Consider the following 12,535-nt stretch of genomic DNA (forward strand, 5'->3'; position numbering starts at 1 on the left):
CTAATTGGAAGTTCTCACTCCTTCACTTTGTGTCGACTCATAACCCGGTCGCTGCCAGTGCAACAAATCGCATTGTTAGCATACTTTGAAAGACAAGTTTTTTGTGTGTCAGCACACGTGGGTTATTTACCCCCCCCGGCTGTGTCATAAACTGTGTTTATTTATTTATTAAATTATTGATTTACAGGAAGTTGTGTAATTAGCACACTACGTGTTTACGCCGTAGCATATTCATATAAAACGTTGTCATAATAAATAAATGCAAAACTTTTCATGCAGAGATGTGAATATTCCACGGTTTCGTACAAGTGTTTGTCTTTATTATCATACATTTTACAATCCACTAAATATATGAATTGATCCAAGAAAATAATCTGATCAATCCATGATAATAAAAAAAAATAATATATGCACATAATAGTTGTAGTTCCACCTCAAAAGTTACAATTCAGGGCTTTGTATACACCACAATATACACACACAGACCATTTTTCTAAAAGTACACAGTAGAACCATATAAGGTTCTTCAGCTTGTTCTCATAAGAGAAACCTTTTGGAGGGTTCCACCAAGAACCCTTTTAAAACCCTTTACTCAGGAGGGGTTTTAAAGGGTTCTCTGGATTAAAATGGTTCTTACTGGAACCATTAGTGTTACCGAGTACCCTTGAAAAAGGGTCTTACAATGTAGCAAATGGTTCCAGGTAGAACCTCAGCCCTTGTAGAAGAACCCTTTTGGAACCCTTATTTCTGAGAGTGAAGTAGTAATGAGGTCTTTCTTCTAATGAGGTATCCGTATATACTTCCATAAGTATAGGCTTTTATCAGTCAGTCAGTCGTTAAAGTTAATGCCATATCTTAGTCAGAGAAACCTTAAGTTGACCCAGTCTTTAACAACTTAAATTTTTGCCCAGTGATTTTTATTTTTTTTTGATAATTTGAAATTAAAGCAGAATTTAAATAGAAGTCCATTCTCCCATAAGCCATGGACTTATCTGATTTTCAGATAATGTTATCTAAGGTTGTAAATAAACGTATTGATTTTACTCGCATAAGCAATTTTCGCCCCTTCCCCTCCCCCCTCCCCCATCTGAAGAAGACAGTCAATATGCACCTTGCAGGGACACGATAAGGGAAGGATCATTTAAACATTCATCTGTAATAACGGCATTGTTCTTTGAACCAAAGACTCGTCCATGCATGTGTCTTTTATTGCAGGTGCTCAAGGCCGGAGTCTCAGGGACTGTAATCGCGCAGTATGTTGACATGTGGGAGGATCGTGTGACTTTGGCATGAGATCACACTGTATTCTTCTCTGCAACATACTGCACGACTCAGACTATTTGACCTTGCATTGTTAGGTTGGTAAGTATAGAGAAATATGCATGAGTGTCAACTGAAACTGCATAAACCATTTAAATATTCAGTGGCCTGTGGCTGTGTTTAAGTTTAGTTAAAACATTTCCATCAACTTTACAAATCACGGTGATAACAAAAAACAGGTGTCGAAGAATATTGGTTCCATCTTGAAAACTGAGATGTCAATTTGTTGGCAGCATACGGTGAATTCTGGGAATGTTTTTTTCTTCTTTTTTTTAGAGACAGTCTGATATTGTTACACCAGACACTAAATATGCTAATTCCTTGATCTTGATCAATGGTGATGGTTTTAGTTTAAGTGCAGTTTTAATGAGGAGAGCTGTGTTTTCTCTTTGACCGGTTCTCACATGATAGTGTCAGTGTCCAGTGCCATCTAGTGGTTCAAGGATAATAATATTAAAAGAATAATGTGATGCATCTCCTGGATTCTTGGTTTGATTCACAAATGCCTGAGGGGATTTGTAGAGCCATTATAATAACTGTAGTGAAAGGAACAGACACCTTTGAATTATTGGAGAAAAGCCATTTTACAAGTTACAGTAATAGAACTGTTGTATTGATATACATAAAAAAACAATGGAAGCACTAAACGTTAATCTAAAGGTCCAAGGAGTCACATAAACGTTAGTTTTTGTTTTTTCTTCCAATAGTGAGTGTTATTTATCCATCTGCTTCATATGCTGCTTTATCGTCCGGACTCATTTTCAGTTTGACGGCCTCTTCTGAAGTCCTCCTCTCCGCAGCCAAACTCTGCTTCCGCTCCTCCTCCAGTTTCTTGTAGTTGTAGAAGTGCATGACGAAGAAATATATGCCACACGCCGTCATTATCACACCACAAGTGTAGAACATGTATTTGTAATCCCCAAAAGCATCCACCAAGGCTCCTGAAAGAAAAAACAAGCAAAAGTTATTGGTCGCCTTTTTAACAAAGTCCTTGAGACATTTTTTTTCCCCCCCTCCCTCCAGTGTGGATTTGCAAACCTGAAATCGGAGGTCCAAGAAGCACCGGTCCACACTCGATGATGGTGACGAGTCCAACGGCACTGGAGAACTGTTGAGCGCCGATGAGGTCCATCAGGACTTCAAAGAGGAGTGCACAGAGCATCCCAAAAGCCATTCCAAAGAAGACGGTATAACACACCAGGGCCGCGTATCCTTGTGCCAGCGGGCACAACAGGTGACACACACCGTTGAATAAAACAGCAAAACTGAATAAATATTGGATCCTTGGTCTAATCCACTTGGTGTTGCCAAGGAGGCCAGTTGCTGGTCTGACAAACATGTCAACCAGAGCAAAAATAGAAAGCAAACAAGCTGATGAATATTCATCAATCCCTTGATGTCTGGCATATGGTGCCAGAAATACCACAGGTGCAAATAAGGCAAAGAACATGACCACATTACCGCTGAGATAAATGAGGAAGCCTCTGTGTTTAAAAAGGGAGAAATTTATGAATCCTCGCGCACAGCCTGGACACTTGCTATTCGTTGTCTCAGTTTGGTCTTCTTCTATTTGGAGGTCGTGTGACTGTGCATCGTCCTCCTCGGAGGCTGACGGTGCTGTTTCAGCCTTTGGTTGGGGTTTCACACTTTTGTTGACTGGTCTCATAAGAGCGCCAGCTACGCAGCAGTTCAGAACTATTCCTCCGAGGATGAGGAAGCTCCCTCGCCAACCAAAACAGTCAAACAGATACTGATTTAAAGGAGCCAGAGCGAACAGAATGACTGGGCTTCCTGTCATGGCAAGGCCGTTCGCCATCGGCCTTTTGACGCGGAAGTACGTCCCCACGATCGTCAGGGATGGTTGCAGGTTGAAGGCGAGGCCAAGACCTGGTGTAGCAAAAACAATACGTGTATTTTAAAGTTCATTGCACGACATGGGTGATTTGTTTTGCTTGAATTAATACATAGAAAAGTGAGACTATGCTGTAAAAATGAATAGAAGATTCCTGCAAACTAGAAAAAGCAACTTAACCACTTCTTCCCTGACCCTCTTTTTGGAGTCCCTGCTCGAAAATGACATGCCCAAACTAAATAGAGTAAACCTCTGCAGTTACAAACTCTATGTGGATTATCTTGGTATCAAAATTAAGATAACACTTGTGAGATTCCACCAGAGGTGTAAGTTTCACTGTAGATGCCACTGTGTCAGAGTAGATGTACACTGAACACAGCATAACTGAAGGATTTTTTTCTCTCGCCTAAAAAAATATTGCATTTTAAAGCAAATATGCCCTTTAAAATATGCAGTAGGAGCTTAAAAACACATGGAGGTCATGTAACAACATGTGGACATGAGCTGTGCAAAGTCTGATGCTGCTGAATTGAAGCAGAGTGAAATTACAGAGGTTTTAGTAAAGAGATGTCTGGCCGTTCTCACTTTTGCCACAGCTTGGCACCATCTGTGCCATTTGAGATTTCTTAGGTACCAAATTATTAAACACCAATTAAATTGTATTTATATGTCACTATAGATCTAAAAAGAACTTGTTTTGAAAAAAAAAAAAAAAAAGTACGACAACTCTTTAATTAAATCACCGGAATCCTGTTAGAGACAAAGATGCTCACACTCTCATTGTTAGAAGAGACTTCAGTCCCAGACCTAGAGATAATGGGACTGATTGAATCAACCAATCTGCACATGTGGGCGTGCACAGTCATTAACTGTTTGTAAATATGTACGTCTATGTTGAGTTAAGAGAATTCACCGGGAGGAAGTCAGGACTGAAGAGACAACACCAGATAGAGTATGGAAAGCGTAGGGTAAACCACGCTTTCACTGAACCGTTGTAATCTTTGTAACTACCTTTAATATAATAAACCTAATATTGTATCAATCCGAGAGACGAAGAAAACCTTCCCGTGTTTTTCTTACAGTTGAAACCCATTCTTATTATGTGGCTGTTGTGGTCCAACACTTTCTCGCAGTGTTCTTATCTAGTGTCCTTACTCGATTACAGATTAAGTTTAAAGTCTGAGTTGTTGTTCAGAGATCATCAGTAATGAGCGCGTGTTGTCTGGCATGCGTGCGGTTACGTGCATGTTCCAATTCTCTAACATGCAACTCTGCAATACTTTTGACAGCACGTATTTGACAGGCTATGGATGCAAATGTTTAAACATTGACCCAAGGTGACGTGAGGTAAACAATAAGCATGTGCTCCAGTCCTGACCGAGCAACAATTACGACGCAAAAGCAGCGATTACACACAAAGAAGTAACAGCATATGTGACTTTTTTGTGAAATAAAAAAAAAAAAAAAAAAAACTTACCTCCAATAATGCCAACGCAAAGATAGAGATGTATGATACTAGTGCCAAAAGAAGCGAGCACCATACCGGCACTGACCATCACCCCACCGACCATAACCACCGGTCTGCTGCCATAGCGGTTGACGAGTAGACTACTGACAGGTCCTGCACAGAGGAATGAATTACTATCAGAGGTTGGAAAAAGTACTAAAGTATTGTACTCAAGTTAAAGTACCAATACTTTGATGAAATATCACTCAAGTAGAAGTAAAAGTAGTCATCTGGAAATGTACTCAAGTAGAAGTAAAAAGTAGTTCCTTTGAAATATACTTTAAGTAAAAGTTAGTTACTTTGCGTGGGGTGTGAGGGTAGTAGAAATATGACAAGGGGATAGAAATCAAAAACTATTTACTACTTTTAAAACTAACTACTACTTTTGGCGCTAATCACGTCATCATTCGTCTGGTACTGGTGTATATTTTCCCCCCTGTAGGTCTTCATTGTGCTGAATTTTTATTTTTACTCAGTAACGGATAGGATTTATAAAGTAACTAAGTACAAAACTTGAGTCAATACGTACTCAAGTAAAATACAAAATCCTGATTTTATATTGTACTCAAAAAATACAAAATACACAAAAAAAAGTATTCAATACAGTAACTTGAGTAAATGTATTTTGTTACTTTCCACCTCTGATTACTATTAATTACAGCAATTAATATATTTAACCTTAATACAGTGCAACGTGTGTGATGCCACTGACCTGCTGCATACATGGTGGCAAGCATGACTGAAGACACCCAAGCAATCTCACTGTAGGAAACTGAAAAATAGGCCTGAATTTCCTTAAAGTAGACAGTGAGGGACTTGGGAAAGGCATAGGAGAAGCCGATGGAGATGAAAGCGCCAAAGACCACAGCCCAGCCCCAGCCTCCATCTGGCGGCGTGTAACCTAGTTTGGTCTCTGCAGCAGGGGGCATGATTGCGTCGACGTCTGTGCGGTGGTGGAAAGAAGTGGGCAGAGTATAAACGTTAAAAGTTATATTTACATTTTGAATCAAGCTCGTACATAAAAGTCTGCAGAGCACAGAAGTTCAACTCCTGTGAAACGCACAATCCTGGAAAACAAAGCGCTCAGAGTCTGCTGCTCCCCTCAGTCACACCCGGATGTTACTGTAAGGCCTCTGATCTCATTGTTCGCGTAATTACCGCGCTAATAACTGTGATCACAGTAAACCACTCAGTGAGAACAATTCAAGTCAGCAGCAGGCAGTCATATGGTATTATAAGCACACATTTGAGTGCATTTGGGCTGTTTTTGAGGGTTAAGGCTTGTTTAGCATTGGGTTTATTTCAGGGTTAGGGTTAGGCATTTAGTTGATGGTTTAAGATTAGATTAAGGGGCTATATGTGTGTACAAGAATGTGTGTGTGAGTGCTTGTATTTGCGGCCTCTTTAGGACCTTTCTAGCGTAAACACTGACCAGGACCAATGGTCCTAATGGGAAACCAAAACTTGGACCTAATGACGCAGAGCTTCATTTCAGAGCAACAAGTTAGGTTCAGGACAACGGCTGCAACTAAACTGATCGATGATTAACAGTTAACTAAATGAATTTTATTCATCATCAGTGTATTAAACTTGGATATTTTCTGGTTTCATTGCTCCCTTTGACAAAGAAATCCTTAAAACTGAAAAATGTTGGTTTGTGGTCATGACAAGACAGTTGAGAACATCATCATTTTGAAGTTTGGGAAACACGAAGCAACATTTTTTTTTCGACATATTATGGACCAAACAAATGCTCGATTCATCGACAAAATAATCGACAGTTTAATCTATTGTGAAAATAATTGTTTATTGTTGATGTCCTAAGAAGAATAGCTGTGCGAACCTCGACCTTTTTATCAAATTTTGGACCAAAAATGTTGGACCAAAAATTTTGGGTCCAATTTTTTTTTTCAAATTTTGGGTCAATTTTTTTTTTTAAATTTTGGGTAAAAATGCTGGGTCAATTTTTTTTTTTTCAAATTTTGGGTAAAAAAATTTTTTTTCAAATTTTGGGTACATTTTTTTTTTCAAATTTTGGGTAAAAAATCTTTTTTAAAATTTTGGGTAAAAAATTTTTTTTTCAAATTTTGGACCAAAAATTTTTGTTCAATTTTTTTTTATTATTTTGGTCGACATAGTACAAGTATGATGTTTTTGTAAAATTTTGGACCAAAAAAAATTTGGTCCAAAAACAAAAAATGTGTGTGTGTGTGTGTGTGTGTGTGTGTGTGTGTGTGTGTGTGTGTGTGTGTGTGTGTGTGTGTGTGTGTGTGTGTGTGTGTGTGTGTGTGTGTGCGTGCGTGCGTGTGCGTGCGTGCGCGTGCGTGTGCGTGTGTGCGCCCTTACATGGTCAGGTTGTAAAAGAATAAAGATATTCCTTCAGGTCCAATTCTGTGGCCGCTTCAGATGCGTGTTTTATTCACTGCACAGTGGAAGTATAGTGTGAACACCCAGGCAGTAAAGTTCAGTCTGATTTTAGAACAAGGCTTTATACTAATTCATCAAAGTGAGTCTGAAACAATGGATTGTGGGCCGGGCCCAGATAAATAATCTGTGCGACACCAAGCGGCGTAAACAGCTCGAGAAAGGGTTAAACACATTACATAGATATTATTACGCTAATCCTCTTGTCAGCACCACATCTACTGCTCACATGGGTTATCTGGTCAATATGTATTTAAAAGGAGACACATCTTAATCCACAAAGTACTGTGGGTGGGGTTAGACACTATTTTTTTTTTTTAGTGTTAATCTGATGAATAAAATACCACTTAATCACACTGCATACACAATCCAACAAATCCAGTAATAATCTGCTGAGAAATGTGCAACTTCTGTTATCAGTGGCCCAGAATAGCACAGAATGGCCCAGCGCTCGAGCAAAGCTATTAAAGCCACAGCTTTCTGAGGGTACGTTCTGTGACAGACGACAAGTGTCGTAGAGATCACGAAGCGCACATATTTCACCGTCCGTGCCACTATAAAACGTAGGACGCCTCCTCGCTTAGTTACATTGGTTCAGTCATGACTGGCAACCATTAATCTCACAGAAGGCCCTGGTGCAAACACGTGTTGTCGGTCGCCCACTGACTTCTGCTCCACATGGCAGCTCGACAGCGTTCTGTTTTCGCCCCCCCTGGACATTTAATTAGGGCCAAACCGAAGAATCAAATCAAGAATCTTTCACGAATAAGAGTTGTAATGAGAATGAAGGCGTAATCTTTTAACATTATGACTTTATTCTCGTAATATCCTAGCACTTACCCTATTCCCCTACCCTGCACTCCACCTTGAATCCACCTTGGCACTCTCACCGTCCATCAGTCCACTGTTCCCTAATGGACTTGTTTTCAATATTTCTTCTATATATAGCTCTCACTTGGATAAAAGCTAAATGCTTAAATGTTAAATGTAAATTACGCCTTTAATCTCATAGAATTCTGACTTTTATTTAATAATAAACACACACACATATATATACATATATTACGACTTTATTCTCATAATATTACGCCTTTATTCTCAAATTTTATAGCTTTATTTTCATATTATTATCTCTCATCAGTTTGGCCCTAATACTCCTAATACGTCATACTTTTTTTGTTTGTCGCTTTTATTGATTTATTTGATAGGGACAATTGCTCATTAATCAACACAGACAAGTTACTTGCTGTAAACAAGCCAGAGTTAGCTACAAGTGCTAGTTTCCATCTGTTGTCCCCAGCCAGATCTTAAAAGTCACCCTAAAATGCAAAAGTTGATTCAAAAATGTTTTTAAATACAGTATCAATTTTAAAAAATACAGCTGAAATTTTTAAAGATAAGAGCATACCCTAACCCTCCACTTAATTACAGTTACTTTTCTTTTTTGTAATCATTATGTATGTATTATTATGTATGTATTATTATTAAATAGTGACAGAATGATCGTCTGCACTCAACCACTTCCTCCTCCAGTCCACAAAAGAGTTGATTTTCTCTGTTTGTGTGATTCTTTTCTCCCACTCATCAGTTTGAATTGGTGCTCTATATAAATAAACACAGAGAGTTTGTTGACTACGTCATCAGCGTGCGCCCTCTGCAGGACAGGAGAGTTATTCAACGACCGGCTTGTGTAACTGAGGGTAGTTCGCTTCTCTAAAAAGTCAGGTCGTGTTCATTTATAATAGACTTTAGCGATGTTTTCCACAGTAGTTAGACGTAGTTTGGCCACATTATTACACACATCGTGTGTCCGTCCAGCGACAGCAGCAGGAGCGCCTTCTCTCCGCAGACACCGACACCAACACCGGACCTTCAGCTCCGAGTCTGCCGCTGTCAAGGTAAACCTCCCCTTGTCTTTGACTCAGCTAAGACGGACACAAACACGCCAGAAAGGAGATGTCTCAGACTCTCTCCGTCTCCTATTAAGTGAGTGCTGCTCGCAGGTGGTTATTTATGGCAAGTCGTTAAAAAAAACATGTGTCCGGACTTTAGTCTTTAGACTTTGCTAACAGCTAACAGGAGCTACAATACACTGTTTCCATGGTAATGATGAAACAGTGATTCTGAGATGCTCTATTCGTTTATGCACTATTGAAATGATGATGATAATGTGAGGCTGCAAAGATCAATTGATTATTATTCGATAAATGTGAATATTATGCACATAAATGCTCCATATAACTGAACCCAACTGTTGCTCGGTACTTTATCGAGCAACAATTACTCGACTACTGGAGAAAATAGTCGACAGATTAATTAATAGTTAGTTGCAGCCCCTAATATCATGATGCATGCGTAACAGTAACCCAGGACAGTATTTGTATTCATTCACAATAAAACTGACCGAGAGCCGACAACAACAACAACACCTTGCAAAGTGCACAGTCTTAACTTACTTGCATGAATGTAGTAACACATGAATAAAGCTGCTTCCTATATTAAGTGTCTCTGTGCAGTTGTAGCATGTGTGTGCACGTGGGTTTTCTTTTCTCCAATTTCCTCCCACAGTCCAAAAACAACCACAAGGTTAATTGGGATTGGCACCAGCGACCCCCTGAATAATCAGATTGTAGTAATCGATTACACTCAACTAACACATAATCATAAGTGAATTAATACAACAGATTGTACACAATAAAAAAAAAAACATGCCAGTTTTAATCTTACGTCAAATAATCCCCCCTCTTTGAAATCAATGTGCATCTACCCGAGTTTACAAATTGCAGGTCTGTAATCCAGTAGCCAAAAACCCTTCCTCGGAACCGGGATGAGATTATACATCAATATCAACAATGTAAATTGTGGATATGTGCAGCTAATTAGTTTTAAATGATGACTATCCATTGGTCAAACACATGTAGGTTAAGTGGACACTCTAAATCAATGAAGTTTCTGTATGTTTGTCCTGCGATGGACAGCGGCGTCCTGTTCCGGGATCGGCTCCAGCAGGATAAAGTGGTAGAAAACAAATGAATGAATGACTGGCTTCAATTTAATTCTGAATAGACTTGATTCTGGTTCAAGATATCTTCAGTTCCCCTCAACCCAAGATCTCCATATGGTCAAAATAATATTGTTATTATCTGTAAAGTTAATCCAACATAGTCAAATTGAAATGCAGCAAATAGCTTTTCGTTGAGGGGGGTCATTGCTTTGTTTTTTTTTGTTTTTTGTTTTTTTTAAAGAAGTCCAAAGAAAAGCAAACACAGAATTCCATAACCTCCAATCTCCAGCTAACAATACAATGAAAACATCCCTCAGCGGCGCAGAGGAGGTGTAAGTCTCCACCCATCCCACCTGCAGTGCTGGCCTTTCATCGCGTCCCAGAAAGACTTAAACAAGAACAATATGAACCTTCTAAGGTTCTAAGTACCTCCAAACAATAATAAGTGCATAGCACGCGAGTAAACACTCTTGTTACAAATGCAGCTGAAGAGAAGTTGTAGGAAATGGTTGAAATAATTTTCATTAAATTACAGAAGGTTCTTGTTGTCTTATAGACTGTTTTTCTGTTTGTAAACAATGACGACGCAATAAGTGCACGCATGCATTTTGGCAACAATCTGTCAATTATTTTCTCAATTAATCAATTTTTCTAACATAAAATGTTAGATTGCTGTTTCCCAAACCTCAAAATGAGGTTGTACTGAAATGTTTTGTGCTTATTATGCTTTAATGACGTCCAAGTTATATAAAGAAAAGAAACAAGAGTATTATTTACATTTAAGAAGCAAGAATGCTGGTTAACGTAGTAATCGATTAATAACAGTTGCAGCTCATTCCCCTTGCAAAATGTATGCTGTTCTCATCGAATTGGTTTTGTTTCTTTAACTGAAGATGTCTCTGTGTTCTGTATTTTATGTAATGTTATGTATTATTATAACTGGTGAGTCGTTTGGGCCAGGTCTCCCTTGTAAAATAGATTTATATCGCAATAAACTTAAAGTTAAGGTTAAGCGATTATTCACTTTTGCATTAATTCTCGCAGCAGTAAAGAAATGAGACTAAGTACATTTTACTAAGGCACTTAAACGCTTTAAGAGACTTTGTTTTGCTTCAGCTTGAAAACTATTATTATTATTAGTAGTATTAGTATTATCGTTTTACATACATCTGATGCAATCAAACAATCAGCAGTTTGTTTGCACATATTCTGTACAAGCTGCAGCATAATGTGTAGTTTTCTATTCAAGAACACATGGGTTGCCAGATTTTTTTTAAATCCTCCAACATATCCATGTCACTAACTTGTCTTATCATCAGTTAACTTACAACTTACATCAAATGTGCACAAAAGTAAATGTCCTGTGTGACGATTCTGCCATTTCAAAATAAAACGATTTAATGACATTAATTCAAATGTATATTGTACCAAAGCAGAGCATGCATTACCTCAATGCGCTTATTAAAAGTGAGACTGTACAATATATTGAAGGTCGTTAGTATTCACAACCACTTGGCACTTGGAGAGAAATATAAACTTGTCTGATAAATGGACAACGTTGGAGAAGACAAATAGGGAATTGGAGAGTGGAGGACAGAGAGGAAACCACAAACTGCTGCACTGCTGCGTATCTGTCAGTCATTAAATAATGTTTCTCACGATTTACAGTGTCTTCCGGTGTAAAGGTTGCTTAGCAGCTTATCGGTGGAATTTGGTGCAAGTGTGTCCTTGTTGTGTCTGTCTTATCCTAGAAAGTGGTGCTCAAGAACACGTCAAAAAGAGTTGTGTGCTACAGGCGGATTTCCCACAACCTGGCAACCAAGACGTTTGAAAAAAACGAGGTGTAAACAATAATACTAATAGTTCACGTTGCTTACCAGCGATCAAACGATGATTATGATTGTATTGTTAGTGTTTATATACTCTTTAAACACATCGGTATCGCATTAGAAGAAGAAAACAACTTTGCAATGAACAAAAACAACAACAAAAGAAAGGTTGGACTTGGAATGAATTAGGTTCGTGCGCGATACGTTCACGTTACAAACGCGTGCAATACTTAGTAGCGCATCAGAGGAAGTTACATTCAGTCAACGATGGCTGTGTTTTTACGCAGAAGAAAGAGAAACAGTGACTGCCGTGATTTTGGGGAAAGAAAAAAAAATCAAAACTACCACGCGCGGTCACATGCTCAGCTGCCGCGTGTGTGTGTGTATGTGTGTGTGTGTGTGTGTGTTCCATTCATGCAAACTCTCAGCAAAGTTCACGCGAACAGATAAAAGTTTGTTAAAGCGCTAAATCAAACATGAAGTGAATACTTGAATCTCGTCACCTTGTGAACGTGGAGCCCACGGAGCGTGTAACAGGCAGCAGCGGTAGAAGCGGCAGTTTCGCCCCCCCGTCAGAGTCTGATTAGTCTGCGGCTGCG

At 38.9% G+C, this 12,535-nt stretch overlaps 1 protein-coding gene across 1 annotated transcript; it reads right to left on the minus strand.

Annotated features, from left to right (window-relative positions):
* Nucleotides 1-1,103: 1,103 nt before the first annotated feature.
* Nucleotides 1,104-12,535, minus strand: LOC310932326 (monocarboxylate transporter 2-like). The gene is made up of 5 exons (XM_083895630.1): nt 12,440-12,535; nt 5,392-5,622; nt 4,650-4,793; nt 2,359-3,207; nt 1,104-2,261 (listed from the first exon to the last, which is right to left on the minus strand). The coding sequence occupies exons 2-5, from the start codon at nt 5,606-5,608 to the stop codon at nt 2,038-2,040; spliced, it is 1,434 nt and encodes a 477-aa protein (XP_083751756.1). The 5' UTR covers nt 5,609-5,622; nt 12,440-12,535; the 3' UTR covers nt 1,104-2,037.

This window comes from Microchirus variegatus, assembly GCF_963457635.1.
Source record: "Microchirus variegatus genome assembly, chromosome: 9".
In the NCBI taxonomy this organism is placed as follows: Eukaryota; Metazoa; Chordata; class Actinopteri; order Pleuronectiformes; family Soleidae; genus Microchirus; species Microchirus variegatus.

Excerpts from the sequence above, each read along its gene's own strand:
- LOC310932326 (XM_083895630.1), bottom strand. The coding sequence starts at position 5,608 with ATGCCCCCTGCTGCAGAGACCAAACTAGGTTACACGCCGCCAGATGGA. Across the intron at positions 3,208-4,649 it reads TTGCGTTGGCATTATTGGAG|GTCTTGGCCTCGCCTTCAAC; the intron begins GTAAGTTTTTTT and ends TTGCTACACCAG. Across the intron at positions 2,262-2,358 it reads TCTTGGACCTCCGATTTCAG|GAGCCTTGGTGGATGCTTTT; the intron begins GTTTGCAAATCC and ends TTTTTCTTTCAG.